Source organism: Balaenoptera physalus (assembly GCF_965194825.1).
Source record: "Balaenoptera physalus genome assembly, chromosome: 1".
Taxonomy (NCBI): Eukaryota; Metazoa; Chordata; class Mammalia; order Artiodactyla; family Balaenopteridae; genus Balaenoptera; species Balaenoptera physalus.
In genome coordinates this window covers 176,297,411-176,315,806 of record NC_138882.1, presented here as the reverse complement: position 1 = coordinate 176,315,806, position 18,396 = coordinate 176,297,411, and the positions used below count along the sequence as shown (strand labels likewise).

Here is an 18,396-nt window from a genome sequence, read left to right as displayed (position 1 = left end):
CTCTCAGGGACCCCCACCCCGGGCGGCGCCCCTCGACGACCTCCCCTCGCCGAGCCCCCTGCTGACAAGTGCCTGGACTCCCAGGGCCTCAGGGGCCCGGCCGGTCTGACTGTCCCCAGCCCCGTGCCCGGCAACGATGCTCATGAGGAAAGTGCCCGGCTTCGTCCCGGCCTCCCCGTGGGGGCTGCGGCTGCCGCAGAAGTTCCTCTTCCTTCTCTTCCTCTCCGGCCTCGTCACCCTGTGCTTCGGGGCCCTGTTCCTGCTGCCCAACTCCTCTCGCCTCAAGCGCCTCTTCCTGGCCCCCCGGACCCAGCAGCCCGGCCTGGAGGCAGTGGCCCAAGTCGCCGGCCACCCCCTGACCCGCGAGCAGGAGTCGCCTCCCAACCCGGCCCCCGCGGCTCCAGCCCCGGGTGAGGACGACCCCAGGAGCCAAGCCAGTCCCCGGCGCAGGAAAGGGTGGCTGCGGCGCACCCGCCCCACCGGGCCGCGGGAGGAGGCCACGGCGGCCCGGGGCAGCGGCGCCACGGCCCTCAGACCGCAGGAGGGGAGCATCCCCTCTAGCTTTGACTTCAACGCGTTCCGGAGCCGCCTCCGCCACCCGGTCCTGGGCACTAGGGCCGACAAGAGTAAGGAGCCCCAGAGCCTAGTTCAAAGCCAGCGGGAGAAGATCAAGGAGGTAAGGATTCTTCTCCCCGCACAAAGGGAAAGATCCTCTTGTGCTTCCATCCATTTCCCCTGGGCCCAGTCACTCCCGGGCTCCCTGGTCTACTCTAGGTCCTCCAGGCACACTCTATATCCTCCTCCCTCCTCCCAAACTTCCCACCTTCACTCCTGCCTGCACACTTTTCCACTACCGGGTTCAGTTAATCATCCCCACCCCTGATGGTAGCTGAACCACTGGACCAACTTTCCCCCACCCCCAGACTCTGGTCTTTCCAGTCCAGTCCTCAGCCCAGATGGGCCCTGCTCCCTCCCTTTGTGGAGATGCTAATAAGATTTATGTGGAGTTGCTAGTTAGGCTCATTAATGGACACCCTTTCTGTTTGAAGGGGCCAAGAGCCATGTTCTTTCTCACTGTGTGTCTTTAAATCATGACATCTCCCAACCCCCTTTAGGATCTGCTACCTGGAAAGCCAGGATTTGAGGGGTATTTGGTGACCTGCAAGTATTTTGTAGTCTAGCCAGCAACCTACAAGCCAGAGGATGTTGTGCGTTCTTGATAACTGTTTCTATTGAGCTTTGGAACAGCTGTACGTAATTGCATGTGATGCAAGGAGCAGTGATCACTAAGGCGGTGGTAATGTTACAGAAGCTCTGAGGTTATTGGCTTAATGTAGCAGGTCTTGGACTTGTTCCCTGTAGGGATTGTACCAGAGAGGGGTTAGAAGGATCACTTTGAGTCTGAATCTTAGTCTTAATTTAAGAAACCAAAAGCAAACGCAGCCTCACCGTGGCTTGAAGACAGTTGCCAAGCCACCACTGATAACTAAATGTTCTGCTCAGCCCGTTAGAGCTGCCTACTGTTGGAGCCGCCTGCGCGAGGTTTTTGCCCAGCACTGCAGAGGGGGCTGCAGTGACACCCCCGGGCCACGAGGGGGCTGTGGGCAAGCAGTGGGCCAGGGTCTCCTCCCTAGAAAGGAGAGGATGCTCTCCCCATCCCCATGGACCCAGAATGAAAGGACTGCTTCTGTCTGGACTTCTTGGTTTGCTGCAGAGCAGTCAGCAGGTCTGCCCTGATTTCCAGGGAGAGCAGGCAGCAAGAGTCAGGACCTGCCCTGTCAAGACCTGCTCAGAGCCAGTGGAGAACTTAGCTGTCCTCCTCTCCTTGTCCAGTGTATCCTGTCTCCCAACGCCCACCTCTCCCTACCTGTCTCTGCTGTTGTTACTCAGCCTTCTATGCTAAGCCCTGTGGAGACTCTATCTTAACTAGCAATCACTGGACATTTTGTGATGTCAGTATAGGAAACGACAAAGACGAGTCCTTGTTTCCCGTGTGCAAGCGTACACTCTCAGTTTCCAAATTCTTGTTGAAATCCCAAAGGTTAATTGAAGCCGGGAACTTGCAGTAGCTAAGAAAGGGGCATCATTTCTCCCCCACTGGTTAAGGAGCTGTGTTGTTGAATACTCACCTGAACCACCCCAGCTCCCTTTCCTAAAGCTGCCTCTGAAAACATTAACCCTTTCAGACCTCCTTGGAGGGCAGTAACCCGCAGTGAAATTACATATAAACTATATGCATGCAGTTTTTCACGGGGTGTAGAGCTGCCATCAGATTTTTAAAAGGATGCCCCAAAGGATTAAGAGTTACCTACTGTCCTCTTCAAAAGGTGCTTTCTGCATTTGCATCTAGATATGGGACCCATTTCTGAAAGCCTGCGGTTGGGAGCCATGATGGGAAGGGTGGTGGGCTGGCTAGCGGGGAACCGGGTTCTGCCCCTCTATACAAAGAGAACCTCCCTTGTGGGCAGAGGCTGCGGGCAATGACTTGCTGCAGCGGCTGGGGGTGGTGGGAGGTGTGGAGACTCTGCTTTGCAGGTGGATGTAAAGTAACACAATGGGTGGAGGTCTATGTTGGTTGCCAGATGTCTGGATCTTTCCATCTGGCATTGCTGTACACCCCTGGTAGTAGCTGGAAGCCTGCTTGTCTATACCTGCAGTTGTTCAGTGAGCCCCCTCTTACTATCTTGAAGACCTTAAGCTCCTCAGAATGGAGGGGACGGGACTATATATACTATTATATTTTGAAGCCCATTTTCTCTTCAGGCTTCTTTAGTTTGGACCTCCCCCGGTCCCCAAACAACCTGAAAAAATGTGGGACAGAGTGTTTGTTTTAGCTGTTAACACAGAGTTAACTTCCCTGGTGTCCCACCTGATGAGGAATGCATTTGACAATTGCTGGAGGATGTCTTTATTTCCTTCTCATCTAAATTTCTATCTGTGCCATGCCCACGGGTAGATCATTTTAGAAAGGTGCCTGTTTTCATAAAAAGGGACTGTTGCTTTCCTCTCTGGCTTGTTTTTTTCCAGACATGGATTGATTAGACCCCAGGAGCAGAGGGACAGCTAGCATCAGATAAAAAGGGCTCTGTTCTTATAAGATGAGCTTTTTAAAGCGAAAGTAAACTTCAAGAGAGATTCAGAGAAGGTGATAAATGAGGGTGAATGAAGACTGGACACTTGGGCTCTAGATCAATGAAGTATACTTATGAACATTCTAGTTTGAGAGATGGACATGGGCTCAAGGTCTCTGCTGATAAGATGGGTTGAAGCTGCATGTTCTGGGTGTAGACACTTCAGGAAACAATCTGTCACTAGAACCAACATTTTCTCCTCCGTTCGCAATTTTGGAACCTTGGAGGAGGCAGTGTGGTGGAAAGGGGAACCCAGAGAACATTGATTCGAGTCTCAGCTCAACTGTCTGACTTTGGACAAGCCACCTCCTCTCCTTCCTGGACCTTATTTTTCCTTCTGTAAAATGGGATGAGAGAGGGAAGAAGAGGCTGGTCACATAAACTCTTGCTTCCAGACCTGGCCCCTAAGTAGACTGCCAGTCTGGCCAGGGACTCCTTAGCAGCTGGGCTTTTCCCAGCTCTGTTTTCGGCATGTCTTAGTTCCATGAAGTCAGGGAAAGTGTTGTGTTGTGGTTGATGATGGTGATGGTGTTCACTGTTGTATCCCTAGCACCTAGTCAAGAGTAGATACTCACATAGTTGATTAAGTTAAGTATTCCTCTCACCCATGTTGAACTTTAGAGATGGGATTGAACAGTGACAGATCCTCATCTTGGGATCATGGAGAGTAAAGGGGTTGGTGAGAATGAGAACTGGCTTGCCAGCAGCCTTTCCTTTCAGATCTGATGATAATATAGGAAATTATTGTTATAATTATTTTAGGGGACCTTGGTCATAGGTGGGTTTCTCTTCAAGTTCAATAGACTTTTCTCACACATGACAAGAGTTGGGAGTGAATAGCTGGTCAGGGTTACATCCCAGTGAAAGGTTTCAAACTATGTTGTGTCCCACTAATGATGGTTGGTTGCTGATCTGGAGCACCTCAGTTGTCCCTTCAGTGAAGGGAGCTTTTGTTAAAGGGAATTGGGCAGAGTAGGGCTGTGAGAACGTAGCACTGGAGTGGGGCTGCCCCTAGCCCATAGGAAGAATGTGGATTGAATTTTACCCCCATCCCCGTCCCCTCTGCCCAGTGCCCTTGTGCACCACTGTATGTGGCAGTCGCCCTGAGTGTCCAACCTGGGTTCAAATCCTAGCCATGCTATCAACCTTGGCCTTAGGGGGAAATTCCTGTTTATCACTGGGCCTCAGTTTTCTTGGTAAAATGAAGAGACTGGCATTTAGGGGAGCCTTTTCTCTCCCTCGCTCCCACCTGTTTACTGTTTTGTTTATGGATCTGCCCAAGCACCTAGAATAGGATATGACACTTAGTTGGAGCCCAGAGTGGCTACAGTAAAGATCTATAAACTAACAGTTAAGGTGACTGGTGGCAGAAGCTGGGTCTTCTTCCTGCGGGTACATGGAATTCTAAGAGTCATAGAGTAGGGGCCACAGCAAGGTTTGGGGGCTTGGCTCTGTGACCCAAGAAGCCTTTTAGAAGTTGCAGTAATCTTCCAAGTGCACATCTAACTTAAAGGGACTGGAGAGGTGGCAGCCGTGAGTAAAATCTTTCATGCCTGGATAGCAGGCATCTGGAGGATGCCCGAATCACCCTGGAGTCTCTGAGACTTGGCAGGGAGTGCCCCAGCTCTTGCCTTCCATGTCTGCTGTGTTAAGCCTCCAGGATATTGCTCGTTGTGATATGTGACTATGTCTGAATAAGTCATCTTGGCAAATGATCTTTGCTCCCCATTAATGGGCTGGTTCGTTAGTCATGTGTGGTTTCTCTGTATATCTGATTTATCACTGCTAGTCCCAGGGACAGGCAGAAAAACTAAAAGGCTTTGTGTTCTTTGTAGCATGTGAATCTGAGGCTGTGAGATGTTCAGGATAATTAATATTAGGAACACCTCAGATTTAAATAGCTTTCCTTCGAAGAGCTCTGTTTCAGTTGAAAATCCACTGAAGATTTTTCTCCCTGTCCTTCAGTTTCTCTCTTGTCCTGCTCTATGATACATTTAATATAGACAGGAAGATTGCCCTATATTAACCAGACAGGTCCCTTGGGAGACCCTTACATCATAAGCCCAGCTATATACTTCATTCTTCTTCCTTAGAACTGAGCACTGCAAGTAGACCAAAGCTCAGACTTTGTCCCCACCAGGTGTATGACTTAACACCCACAGGTTGGGTGGATCTCTGCTTTCACTGTAAGCTGCACCATTATTTTAGGGACTTGGTGCAGGCATTCCAAGAGCAATTGCTTCTCAGGCCTCACATCCTTAACTCTGTCTTTAGTGTTAGCTTTAGAAACAAATAGTACAATGACTTTTAAAAGTCAGCTGCTTATTTCACACTGTAGTTAGCAGGGGGGTAAGAACATAGACTCCCCTGCAGTTTTCAGAGTGACTGATTTATATCCGAGCTCAAGAAATGCCTTTTCTCTAGCTTTTCCCGAAGACTGATCCATTACTCCACCAAAAAATAAATATTGTGATATATATCAGGCATACTTTGCTCAAAGGGACTTACATCTTTTCTCTTACTGAAGAAAATCAATCAGGCTCGCAGATTGGAAAGCCCCATGCAGGGAAGCTGTTTGGTAATCTAGGTGGGCAACCAGCCTGTGGGTACTGTCTCTGGCGTGGGGAAGGTGCCTGACTCTGCATCCTAAGTCAAGTCTGCACTAAGGGAGGTGGTGGGGACTTCAGGAAATTCTCTCGCTGCCTTGCTTTCTTTAGCCAGGTCAGGAAAGACTTAACAAGAGCATTATGGACAGGATTCAGGAGAGCATAATGGGCATTTATTACATTAACTTTAAAAGAGGGGCCATACTTGGAGCAGGGATGAGTGTCATGAACCAAGGATTATTATTATTCCAGTTCTGTGCATCTGCAGTCCAAAAAGACCAGGCTCATTCAAATAAGCTCTGGTTCTTGATTTCCCACTAACCTGGGGCCAAGGCCTTATGCACAAGTATTTGCATAATTTGGGGAAAACAACAGACTTTTTAAGCTCTGTATTCTCATGGCAGATGATGGTAAGAAAGAAACTGGAGATTCCTTAAGGACTTCTGAGGACTCAAGGACCTCAGTCCCACTCCCCTTCCCTCTTTCACCCCCACTAGGCTCTGGGGGCTAGTTAATAGCCAAGCCAGTATGGGTTTGGTTCTCTTAAATGCAGGGTGTGGCTGAGATTGCTGTCAGACCTGTTTTTTGGTGTCTCCATCCCCAAAGAGAACTGAAGCCACGGAGACCATAGCTGCAGGCTGTGGCCTCAGTGTGGTGGTCCAGTTGTAGGTATTTCTTCCCTTGAGAAGGCTGTTTTCTAAGATTTGGGTTGAGGGCTCTCCAAACTCAATAGGCAGGTGGTCAGAACAGCTCTTACTCACAAGGGGGTCTGAGTATGTCTCTTAACTCTGAATTTTCATTAATTAAAGGCTAAGACTAGGGCGGTTGTCCATCTGTTTTAGTGCAGTACCAGAGTGGTAACTTTTACAGAAGAAACTTGGGCGTACTGATTAGTGTCCTAAATAGATAAGCAGTAATTATGCTTTTACCTGGCATGCTCTGGGAGTCAGCTGCTCTACAGGCAAAACTTCTAGGCAAATACCTTTCACTAAATAACAACCATTTTCAGTGGCTGAATAATAGTAGATTCTTCTCCCCTCGTTCCACCTCTGCAATGACTTGGGGTCACCATAAAATCCACTGTGCAATACAGCATGTCCCATAGGGCCTGATGAGTCATTTAGGTAAGACTGCCGGCCTCTCAACACCTGTGTTTTGTGTTCTCATCTTATTTTTTTACAACAACCCTGTGATTCAGGTGCTACCTATTTATTTCAGTATAACTTACATATAGGGAAATGCACAGATCTTAAATACACAGTTTGCTCAATTTTAGCAATTGCAGAAAACCATATAAACAACACCCCTATGAAGATACAGAACATTCCCATCACCTCAGAAAGTTCCCTCTGCTCCTTCCCAAGCAGTCTCCCATCATCCACCCCCAACCACTGTTTTGATTTGTTGCCAGAGATTAGTTTCACCTGTTCTAGAACTTCAACTAAATGGAGTAGTGCAATATATGACATTCTGCGCAAGGCTTCTTTCACTGAGGCTAATGTTTTTGAAATTCATTCATGTTGTGTGTATCAGCGTTTCATTCCTTTTCATTGTTGAGATGTATTCTGTTGTATGAATATCCCACAATTTGTTTACCCACTCACCTGTGGTTGGACTTTTTGGTTGTTTCCAGTGTTTGGCTATCAAGCTGTTCTGAACATTTTATGCACAAGTCTTTATGTAGGTATATTTTCATTTCTTTTGTGTCAATATCTAGGAGTATAATTGCTGGCTAATAGAGTAAATGTATGTTTAACTTTATAAGAAACTGGAAACACTTTTCCCAAGTAGTTAGACCCACCAGCAAAGTGTTGAGAGTTCTGCATTTCCACCAGCACTTGATATTGTCCACCTTTTTAGGTTTAGCCATGCTATTTGATGTGTAGTGATATTTAATTGTTTTTTAAAAAATATTTATTTATTTATTCATTCATTCATTTATTTTGGCTGGGCTGGGTCTTAGTTGCGGCATGCCGGATCTTCGTTGCGGCGTGCAGGATCTTTAGTTGTGGCACGAGGACTTCTTAGTTGCGGCATGCAGACTCTTAGTTGTGACATGTATGTGGGATCTAATTCCCTGACCAGGGATCAAACCCAGGACCCCTGCATTGGGAACGCAGAGTCTTACCCACTGGACCACCAGGGAAGTCCCTTAATTGTGTGTGTGTGGTTTTTAAAAATAATTAATTAATTTTTATTTTTGGCTGTGTTGGGTCTTCGTTGCTGCGTGCAGGCTTTCTCTAGTTGTGGCAAGCAGGGGCTACTCTTTGTTGTGCGTGGGCTTCTCTTGTTGCGGAGCATGGGCTCTAGGTGCGTGCGCTTCAGTAGTTGTGGCACACAGGCTCAGTAGTTGTGGCGTGCAGGCTCAGTAGTTGTGGTGCACAGGCTTAGTTGCTCCGCGGCATGTGGGATCTTCCTGGACCAGGGCTTGAACCCGTGTCCCCTGCATTGGCAGGCAGCCTCTTAACCACTGTGCCACCAGGGAAGTCCCCTTAATTGTGGTTTTAATTTTTGTTTCCCTTTTTTTTTTTTAGAAATTCACGTTCTTTTATTTATTTATGACTGTGTTGGGTCTTCGTTTCTGTGCGAGGGCTTTCTCTAGTTGTGGCAAGTGGGGACCACTCTTCATCGTGGTGCGCAGGCCTCTCACCATCGCGGCCTCTCTTGTTGCGGAGCACAGGCTCCAGACGCGCAGGCTCAGTAACTGTGGCTCACGGGCCCAGTTGCTCCGTGGCATGTGGGATCTTCCCAGACCAGGGCTCGAACCCGTGTCCCCTGCATTGGCAGGGAGATTCTCAACCACTGCGCCACCAGGGAAGCCCTGTTTCCCTTTTAAATATTGATATTGAACATCTTTTCATATGTTTATCTGCCATTTTTTATCTTCCTTTTAAGTCTGTGTTCAGATCTTTTGCCCGCCTTTTTTAAATTAAAAAAAATTGAGTGTTTATTATCTTATTGAATTTTAGAAATCCTTTGCTCATTTTGGATATGTCCTTTGTCAGATGTATATACTCATACTCTATGGTTTGTCTTTTCATTTTCTTAATAGTGTCAGTCAAAGAGCAGAAGTTTTAAATTTTGAAGTCCAGTGTACTGATGTTTTCTTTTATGGTTAGTGCTTTTGTGTGTACTTTAAAAAAAAAATTCTTTGTCTACCCCAAGGTCATGAAGATAGTCTCCTTTTAATTCCAGAAGCTTGATCATTTTAGTTTTTACATTTAGGTCTCTCATCTGCTTCAAATTAATTTTTGTATATGGTGTGAGGTAGGGGTTGAGGTTCTTTATTTTCATTTAAATGTCCAGTTGTTTAGCACCGTTTGTTGAAAAAGCTTTCTTTTCCCCATTGAATTGCTTTGATAACATGTTAGCTTAATTTACTATGTGTATGTAGCTGTATTTCTGGACTCTGTTCTATTGATTTGTCTTTATGCCAATTCATACTATCTTTTTTTAAGTGTAATTATTAATATAAGTGGGTTTAAGCTAACTTTTTTTTTAGAGTTCTCGTTCATTTTTTTGTATCATTAATTTTTTATTTTTATTTTTTTAATTAAAAATTTTTTATTGGAGTATAGTTGATTTACAATGTTGTGTTACTTTCAGGTGTACAGCAAAGTGAATCAGTTATACATATACATATTTCCACTCTTTTTTTAGATTCTTTTCCCATATAGGCCATTATAGAGTATTGAGTAGAGTTCCCTGTGCTACACAGTAGGTTCTTATTAGTTATCTATTTTGTATATAGTAGTGTGTATATGTCAATCCCAATCTCCCAATTTATCCGCCCCCCTGCCTTATCCCCTGATAAGCATAAGTTTGTTTTCTACATCTGTGACTCTACTCCTGTTTTGTAAATAAGTTCATTTGTACCCTTTTTTTAGATTCCACATAAAAGTGATATCATATGATATTTGTCTTTCTGTGTCTGACTTACTTCACTCAGTATGACAATCTCTAGGTCCATCCATGTTGCTGCAAATGGCATTATTTTGTTCTTTTTTATGGCTGAGTAATAAGCCAACCATCTTGCTATTTGTTTCCTGGGGTTTTTTGGTTTTTTTTTTTTTTTAAGTTTTTTATTGAAGTATAGTTGATTTACAATGTTGTGTTAGTTACAGGTGTACAACGAAGTGATTCAGATATATATATATGTAACCTTTTTCAGATTCTTTTCCATTATAGGTTATTATAAGATATTGAATATAGTTCCCTGTGCTATACAGTAGGTCCTTGTTTCAGTTCGTACTGTCTTGATGCTGGGGCTTTATAGTAAGTCTTAAAAACAGGTAGCATGATTTCTCCATCTTTGAACTTCTTTTTCAAAATGGCTTTAGTTATTATAAGTCCTTTGCATTTCTGCCTACATTTGAGAACAAGCATGTCAGTTTCTGTGAAAAATCCTGCTGGGATTCTGATTGGATTTGCCTTGAATCTATAAATTGAATTCCTCTGAACATTTCTTTTTATGTAGGTCTACTGGTGACAAATGCTTGCAGCTTTTGTTTTCTGAAGTGTCTCTATTTTGCCCTCCTTTTAAAAGGATATTTTTGCTTGATATAGAATTTTAAGTTGACTTTTCCTCCCTTTCTTTACATGAAAGACCCATTGTCTTGTAACTTGCATTGTTTCTGATAAGAGATTAGAGTATATTCCCCTGCATGTAATGTCTTTCCCTTCCCGTTGGATGCTATTAAGATTTTCTCTTTATTTTTAAGTCATTTGACTATGCTGTGCCTAAAGGTGGATGTGATTGTTTATCCTTCTTGGGGCTTGTTGAGCTTCTTGTGTCTATAGGTTGATATTTTTCTTCAATTTTGGAAAGATTTTGAGCCATATTTTTTCAATATTTTTCCTACCCTAATCTGTCTTTCTTTTAGAACTCAACTTACATAGAAATTAATTTGCTTGATATTTTCCTTGAAGTCACTGAGTCTGTGTTCATTTTCTTTTCAGTCTTTATCTCTGTGCTTTGGTGTGGATAATTTATATTAACCCATCTTCAATTTCACTGAACTTTTCTTTTGTAGTATTTAATCTGTTGTTAAGCCCACCCAGTGAATTTTTAATTTTCAGGTATTTTTTTACTTCTAGAATTTCCATTTGGACCTTTTTCATTGTTTTGGGCTCTCCAATGTTTCACATCTGTTCACTCATTGTTTCCAGATTTTCTTTTAAGTCCTAAGGCGTATTTGTAATAGCTTTTCAAAAAGTCTTTTTTTGCCAACATCTTTGTCATCATTGGGTCTGTCCCTGTTGACTGTTTTCTCTCGTGGTAATGGGTCACATTTTCCTACATCTTCATGTAACACTAGTCATTTGTAAAAATGTTATGCCAAACATTGTGAATGCTACTTTTTTGAGATTCTAGATTCATCTGCTTTTAAGCAGTTTTTCTCCCCTCTTTCTGTTAGGCTGTCAGCTGTCACTTCTTTTGGCTGTCAGGATACCTGCCTCTGGCTGCTTTATTCGCTACTCTTCCTATTTTGCTATCTTCTAACCTGCAGATGGCTAGGAAACCATTCAATCTAGCTTGTTAGCATTATATATAAAGTACAAATAAGTAGACCTTGAGTAAGTCTCTGAAGACTCCTGAATCAAGTGCACAAACTTTAATGTGTATATTTTGGTATAGGTTAGATATTTAAAGATTCCTATTTATTTTGGTAATTGGTATTGGATGCATGAAATATAATTTTTTGTTGAAATTATATCCTGAATAGATACAGTAATTCTCAAAGGGTATCTAATTTCTGGTTGATGTCATCTTAAACTACTTGTGCATTTTTTGCTCATCTGCTTTTAGGTGTTAGAAGAAATATTTGCTGATATCTGTGATGTCCCAGCAGTCTCCATTAGTGTGGCTTTCCTCTCAGGATTTTTTAATCTGTCAAATATTTTCTCTGGCCTCCCTATCTTAAGTGTAATGATTACTTTTTAAAACTTTGTTTGTAAATCCCCACATTAAAAAAAAACTATTTGTATAGTCCAAATTGCTGATTACTGGTCAGACAGAAGCTAAATATATATGGCTGAAGGATTTCCAAGGACTATTCTGTGGGATCTGATCTCCTATCTTCCCTCACTCAAGAAAGTTCAATACGAAGTAAATGTAGTGTTTCATTGCAAAGGCTACCTTTAATTTCGCTTATCTCATTTAGGGTGGGTGGGAGTGTTGAATTAAAGTTACAAATCTCTTATTTAAGATCCCTCTCCCCCATTTTCCTTCCTGGAATGAGCTTTTAAGAGGTTAAACCTAAACTTTGCCAAGTAAATGCTGATCTCCTGAGAAGACATTTTGGCACCTTTTTTGTTTTCTGTACTTGTGTTCTTGACGTAAATCAGCAAATCTTCCTCCTTTCCAACTCTCCCAGAAGCCATTCTCCATGTCTGTCACATACCTTACAGAGCTCTGGAGTAGCCTTGGTTTTTAATTATTAGGATCAGTGGGAAAAGAAGACTTAAGTTTCTTGCTTTCAGAACTGGACCTTTTAGAGAACAACCGATAAATATAATCAATTTTGCTACTTTAGAGTATAAGGAAACCCTTTATAGAGAAAGGTTCATGTTTTGACAGAAAAATAGCAGCTCAGTCTAGAGACTTCTCTAGCAGTTTCAGATACAGGCCTTTTGGGGTGTATAACTACGTAAAGGGCAGAGACTCCACACTGATGTAGTCTCAGAGGTGGTCTTGTGTAATAGCCACCCTATAATCATGGTAGGAGCTCTGTGTCTGATTATTGATCCTTGAGTAACTAAGAATGGTAGCAGAGTGGTGTCCATCCAGATGGGACTGAGGGAGACAAACAACATTAGACATTTTCTGTGATTAGGCCCTGGATTAGATTAAGGCATAATTAGATTCTCTGTGCTCTGAGTAAAGGGCTCTTAAACTTGGCACCAGTGGGAGCAGAATTCTGGTTTGTCAGCCCTGGAATTGACGTTTTCTTGCATGTTAGAAAAGAGGTTTCTGACTCTCTGGCCCCTGTACCATCCATTGTCTTTTAAATTCTTCCAGGGGGCCTGCTTGGAGGGGAGTGGGGCCTGGACTGGGCTAATACCTACCCCCTCGTGGACAGATCAGATCAGAGATTCCTTGTGTGTATTCTTAGTAGAGCCGTAGCATCCCGTTAAGAGTTTAGCTGATCCCCACAACAGTCTTGTGGCATACACGGCATGGCCCATAATCCCATTTTATAGCTCAGAGAATGCACACCCTGCAAAGGCAGTGACCGACTCCAGGCCTCGCCAATTTAAATTGTGATGCACTGACTCAGACCTCCTCTCCTGACTCTTTGGTTGACGTTCTTTCTATTATGTTATCTGAGGGCTCAAGGGTGACAATTTAGAAGAAGAGTTTTCACTTTGGGATGAAATAACCGAGATAATTGTCATAGTCTTGGCAGACATTCAAAAGAACTGGTCTCATGAATCTTTAGAACAGGGATTCTAACCTTGAGTGCAGTCTGGAATCACCTGGGGGAACTTAGTAAATACTGATGCCTGAGTTCCTATCCCAGAGGTTCTGATTTAATTAGTCCGGAGTACAGCCTGAGCGTTGGGATTTTTAAACACTTCCCAGATGATTCTAATGTACAGCTATGCTTTAGAACTCGCCTATTGTAGTTTTGTCTTCACCGAAGCTGTATCTCCTTTCTGGCTATATTTCCCTTTTACCCACTCATGGAAGAGGTTGGAAATTTTCTATATTTATTAAGACCTAGACCAGGATCAGGTAAGAAAAAAAAATGAGCTAGAGAAAAAACTCAATTAAAACAGTTTTCCAGTGTTAAGAACATATACCGTTAACATCAAGAGAAGTCATACATTTATTAAAATTTTAAGAAAAAAATCTTGGAAACACTATCTATTGAGCCTCAGTTATATACTGAAAGCTATGCGAGCTAAAGGAAAAGTAGAGATGAGTCTCTGGCTTTAAGAAATTTTATAGCCTTTTTAAAAAAATTTTTTTTCTTTCTTAATTAATTTATTTATTTATGGCTGTGTTGGGTCTTCGTTTCTGTGCGAGGGCTTTCTCCAGTTGCAGCAAGCGGGGGCCACTCTTCATCGTGGTGCGCGGTCCTCTCACTATCGCGGCCTCTCTTGTTGTGGAGCACAGGCTCCAGACGCGCAGGCTCAGTAGTTGTGGCTCACGGGCCTAGTTGCTCCGCGGCATGTGGGATCTTCCCAGACCAGGGCTCGAACCCTTGTCCCCTGCATTGGCAGGCAGATTCTCAACCACTGCGCCACCAGGGTAGCCCAGAAATTTTAGAGCTTGATAGTGTCATGCGTCGGAATCATTTCCCACTACATACGGATGCATAGAGGAAGGGAAGCATTGGTTAGCTGCATAAGTATTTGCCTGTTCCACCTAGATTTTTTGGGGGGAAACAAGCAGAACATAAACATCTGGAATGAAAATATTTGCTTGTCCAGAAGTTGATTTCCCAAAAGACCATCAGCCTCCCTCCTATGGCTGCCTCTGCCCCTTTCCAGTTAACAGAGTAGCCTTTCACATTGCTGCTTGGGCCCTAAAATCAAGTAACAGATGCTCAGGCAACAGATATTGAAGAAGTGAAAAAACTGAACCCAGTCCCAGGTGTTCAGACTCAGGGCAGCAATGCTGCAATTTCATATCATCACTGCCTTGCCAGGTGCTGGATGTTACTGAACCTGAGAATTGCTGTTCTGGGTGGATCAGATCAAATCTACCCAGGCCACCTCCGCATGGAAGCTGCAGGAGGTGAGACTATGCCATAGATGAGTGTGAGCATCCTTCCCACGGCTTAGTGACGGTCCCCCCCGAGAGCTCTGTTTCCATGCAAGAAACCTTTGAATTCTCAACCTGTGCCAAGTTGCAATCTTTCGTCAGTCTGCCCCAACTATTTCTAGCAAATTGTTTGGCTGACATGGCATATAGAACAAGTCCTATTCGTGCCAAACTTATTTCATTCCAGCTTCAAGCAGTGGACACTTAGTGTAGGAGCATTAATGGAGAGGCAGACTTCAGAGACGAAATCTCCTTCTGTTGCTAAATCTTATGTTAAACCATGCTTACTCAGAGGCCTCTGGCTGCAGGAAGCAGTGACGAGGGTGGGACTTGGCAGATGGCTGTAGCTGTGGCTTCCTGGAGGCCTGTGCGGGGAGACAATTGTTTGTATATTGGTTTTCATTTATGTATTGGTCTTATTTTCATCTTCCTGAGGTGCCCAGATGCCATGGTGATAGATTGGTTGGAAACGACTCATTTATCAGGGTTCCGTGGGGGATGTAGTTTTCTTTCTCGTGTGCAGTGGAGTCTAAATGTTTAATTAGATGCTGAGGCATTTCTGCATGGGTCCCTCTCTGCCGGCCCTCCCAGGTGGATGCCATTCCTTAGTTTGGAGAGGGTCTGGGGCTTTCCTGGACCCAACTTCCTCTCCCTTCATTTTCTCTTGATGCAATCCTCAGTCCTTCCTCCTTTTAGCTGCTGTTTTTTCCCCCTGTCATTTTTGTTCTAGAAACCGCCTTCATGTGACTGCTGGAATTTGCAGAGCAGATTCGTGTTGGAAATCTAGTTGTCAAACAGGTCCAAACCAGACCTTATGAAATAATGTAGTTGAGCTGATACACAGTGAGAGGAATATTAACTACTTGCTGCTTGTGTGTTTTATTCCAGCTCAACTTTTCCAGAGAACTCACCTTGTTCTTACCGCCTGCCAGGCAATGCCCTAGATGCTGAGGATGCAAAGATGAGGCTTCTGTCTCCTGAGTACCACATCTAGGCAGGGTGCGACAGGTGTGTGTGTGTACACAATTGTAACACCATGGAGGTGCCCAAATCAAGGGGTGAACAAAGGGCTGGGAGTCACATCAACTTGAGGTGAGCTTGGGGGAAAGGTTGGTGTTTCAGGCAAATGTGGAGAATACCAGGCATAGTGGGCTCGTCGGAGAGCAAGAGGCTCCATGTGCTGGATCTGGGGGGGTGTTCCAGGTGTGGATGTGGAAGGCGAAGTTTGGAATGGCCAAGGTTTCTACCTGGGGTCAATGGGGACATCAGGAAGTGGAGACAGTGAGAAATCCTAGGAGGGGGAGATGAGTTGAATTCCAGACACAATAAAAATGATATGCCTGTGAAATCCAGGTGGTTGGAAATACTGGTTTGGGACTGTTTGGGGTGATGGCACAGGAGATGCGGATTTAGAAGGATGGAGTGCTGGGGGCTGAAGACTTGAGCGCAAAGCCATTCGAGGAAAGCCTGGGCAGAGAGGCACAGGAGTCAGAGCCTTCAGGAGCATAAGTGTTTTAGAGAAGGAACAGAGATTTGGGGAGCAGATAGAGGCAGGTGGCCGAGGGACCAAGAGAGCTTCCTTTTTCCTTTCACCAATGGTTCTGCCACGCCTGGCTGCCCGCAGAGCCCTGTACGCAGCTCCTGGGCTGATGTGGGCTTGCAGCCTGGTGCCCTCTCCTGAGCGGCCTGCCTTTAGTTTCCTCTCTTCCTCAACCACCTCCTGGCTTCAGAGCACTGTCTTCACTGGCCACAGACCCCTCGGCTTTCCTTCCTTGCTGGCATCAAAGGTTAGAGAGTCTGTACCTCCCCTTTGTTTTCTGATTGTATATCAGGACCTCTGCTAAAAAGAGCTGGTGTTCTGAGCTGTCTGCTCTTTAATTTCCAACTGAGAGCCCAAGAGCCAACCTGAGGACGGTGTGTGACTCTTTCCCGACCTGATGCTGAGTGAGCTCAGCCTTGTAGCAGAACATGGGGAGCCCTTCCTTCATCTCCTTTCTAGAAATAGGGTGTGTGCATCCTCCGGCCTGACCACACACTAAAGATTCACAGGCCAGCTCCTTCCTCAGCGAAGGAGGAGGCCACGTGTTGGGGGAGAAGGCACGGTTTGATCTTCTCTGCTGTGGAGGAAAGGAAGACATGTGGAGTGGTGACAATGCATTTTGTCTTTTCCCTGTGACCATGAGCGGTGACCAGATCCCACCACGTTCTTCTCAGCTTGTGGCCAGCATCTCTGCTCCAATGGGAGTGTTCTCTTGAAACGAAGCCCCTGACCACTAAAGGGAGGGTCATTTGGCAAAGTCCCTGCTGAATCTGCCGTCTAAGGCATGTCTAAGTGGCATTCTCACCCAGGCCACCCTTCCAGACTTTCTCCTGAGAGCTGAGCCCCACCAGTGCTGCATAAGGTGCCCTGTGTCCTGTCCTCAGCCTGGGATTGAAAATAGGCTGGACCGTACCTCTAGAAGAAATCCTGAAAGCTCTGGTTCAAAGTAGTCCCTGTCTGGCTGCAACCTGGTAGTCCTGGCTTTTTCCGCCTTGCCCAAATCATTCTGACTTTTCGTGTGGTGGTTTGAGCATCTTACAGTCTGAATATTCAGGTCTGCTCATCCTCCTGGGATAACAGGTGTGACGCGGCCAGTGCTGGTCAATGCAGGTTTATCGTCATTGTCGCAGGACTGAAAGGTGTGTGATGTCTTTCTCCCTCATGGTCACCGTGTTTTCAACAGCAGCCTGGGTTGGGTTGTTCAGCCTCATCAGAGAGGTGCTGAAAGCTGAAGAGAGTTCCTGTTCCTTCGTCCGTGCCTGTCCTCATAGAGTGTTTATGTTGGTTGTAGCAGCCCCACCAGCTAAGGTGAAAGTGTCCAACTCCCTGACTCTGTACACATTTGCAGTGCTGCCCCCTGGGGGGCCCAAGCCAGCACCCCCCTCTCCAGTGCGGGAGCTCCGGAGACCCCAAAGTCTTAGCAAGGCTGCAGAGGCTGCTGGGGGCACCAAGGAACTGCATGCACTGCTTTGTGAGGTGGTGACTTTTTTTTTTAATTACAGGTAGAATACACATAACATTTATCATTTTAACCGTTTTAAAGCGTACAATTCCGAAGCATTACGTACATTCACGGTGTTGTGTGATCATCACCACTATCTCATTCCGGAACTTTTTCATCCCTCCAAGTGGAAACCCTGTACCCACTGAGCAGCCACTTCCCATCTCCCACCCCCACCTCAGCCCCTGGCAACCACCCATCTGCTTTCTGTTTCTATGCATTTTTCTATTCTGGATCTTTTACATAAATGGAATCATACAATATGTGGCCTTTATGATGTTTTCAAGGCTCTTCCATGTTGTAGCATGTGTCAATTTGGTTACTTTTTCTGTCTGAATAATATTCCACTGAATGGATATACCGCATTTTGTTTATCCATTCACCTGTTGATGGCCGTTTGGGATACTTCTACCTTTTGGCTATTATGAATAATGCTGCTATGAACATTCATGTACTCTTTTTTGGGTGGACATATGTTTTCAATCCTTTTAAGAGTGGAATACTGGGTATATGATAATTCTATGTGTAACTTATTGAGGAATCGCCAGTTTTCCACAGCAGAAAACTGTGGAAATGTTTATGCTCTCATCAGCAGTATGAGGGGAGGTGGTGACTTTTGGAGCCAAGTGTGCCAGCCCCTCTGGCATAAACCAAAGTCGTTATCTGGGGTGAGCCTCAGTGTAGGGGAGCTGGGACCAGGGGCGTCAGAAGTGAGTTCCTGGGGAACTTGGACAGAGTTCACAAGTGCAGCTGGGCAGGCCAGGGCCTGGCCCTCAGGGGTGGTTGAGCCTCTCCAGTGTGGTGGGCGTGTGTGATGGGAAGTGTATGGGGCAGTGCCGTGGGCA

At 45.1% G+C, this 18,396-nt stretch overlaps 1 protein-coding gene across 3 annotated transcripts in view; it reads left to right on the top strand.

The window, feature by feature from the left end:
* MAN1C1 (mannosidase alpha class 1C member 1) overlaps nt 1-18,396 on the top strand; it is a 131,586-nt gene continuing 113,190 nt past the window's right edge. The window contains exon 1 of one of the 3 annotated variants that reach the window (XM_082423135.1): nt 1-676. In XM_082423135.1, the coding sequence (XP_082279261.1) occupies nt 137-676 (540 nt within the window). In that variant the 5' untranslated portion in view covers nt 1-136. Of the gene's footprint in view, nt 677-15,497; nt 15,519-15,581; nt 15,603-18,396 lie in introns of those variants that run through there. The other 2 variants (XM_082423137.1, XM_082423138.1) reach the window with 2 other exon arrangements.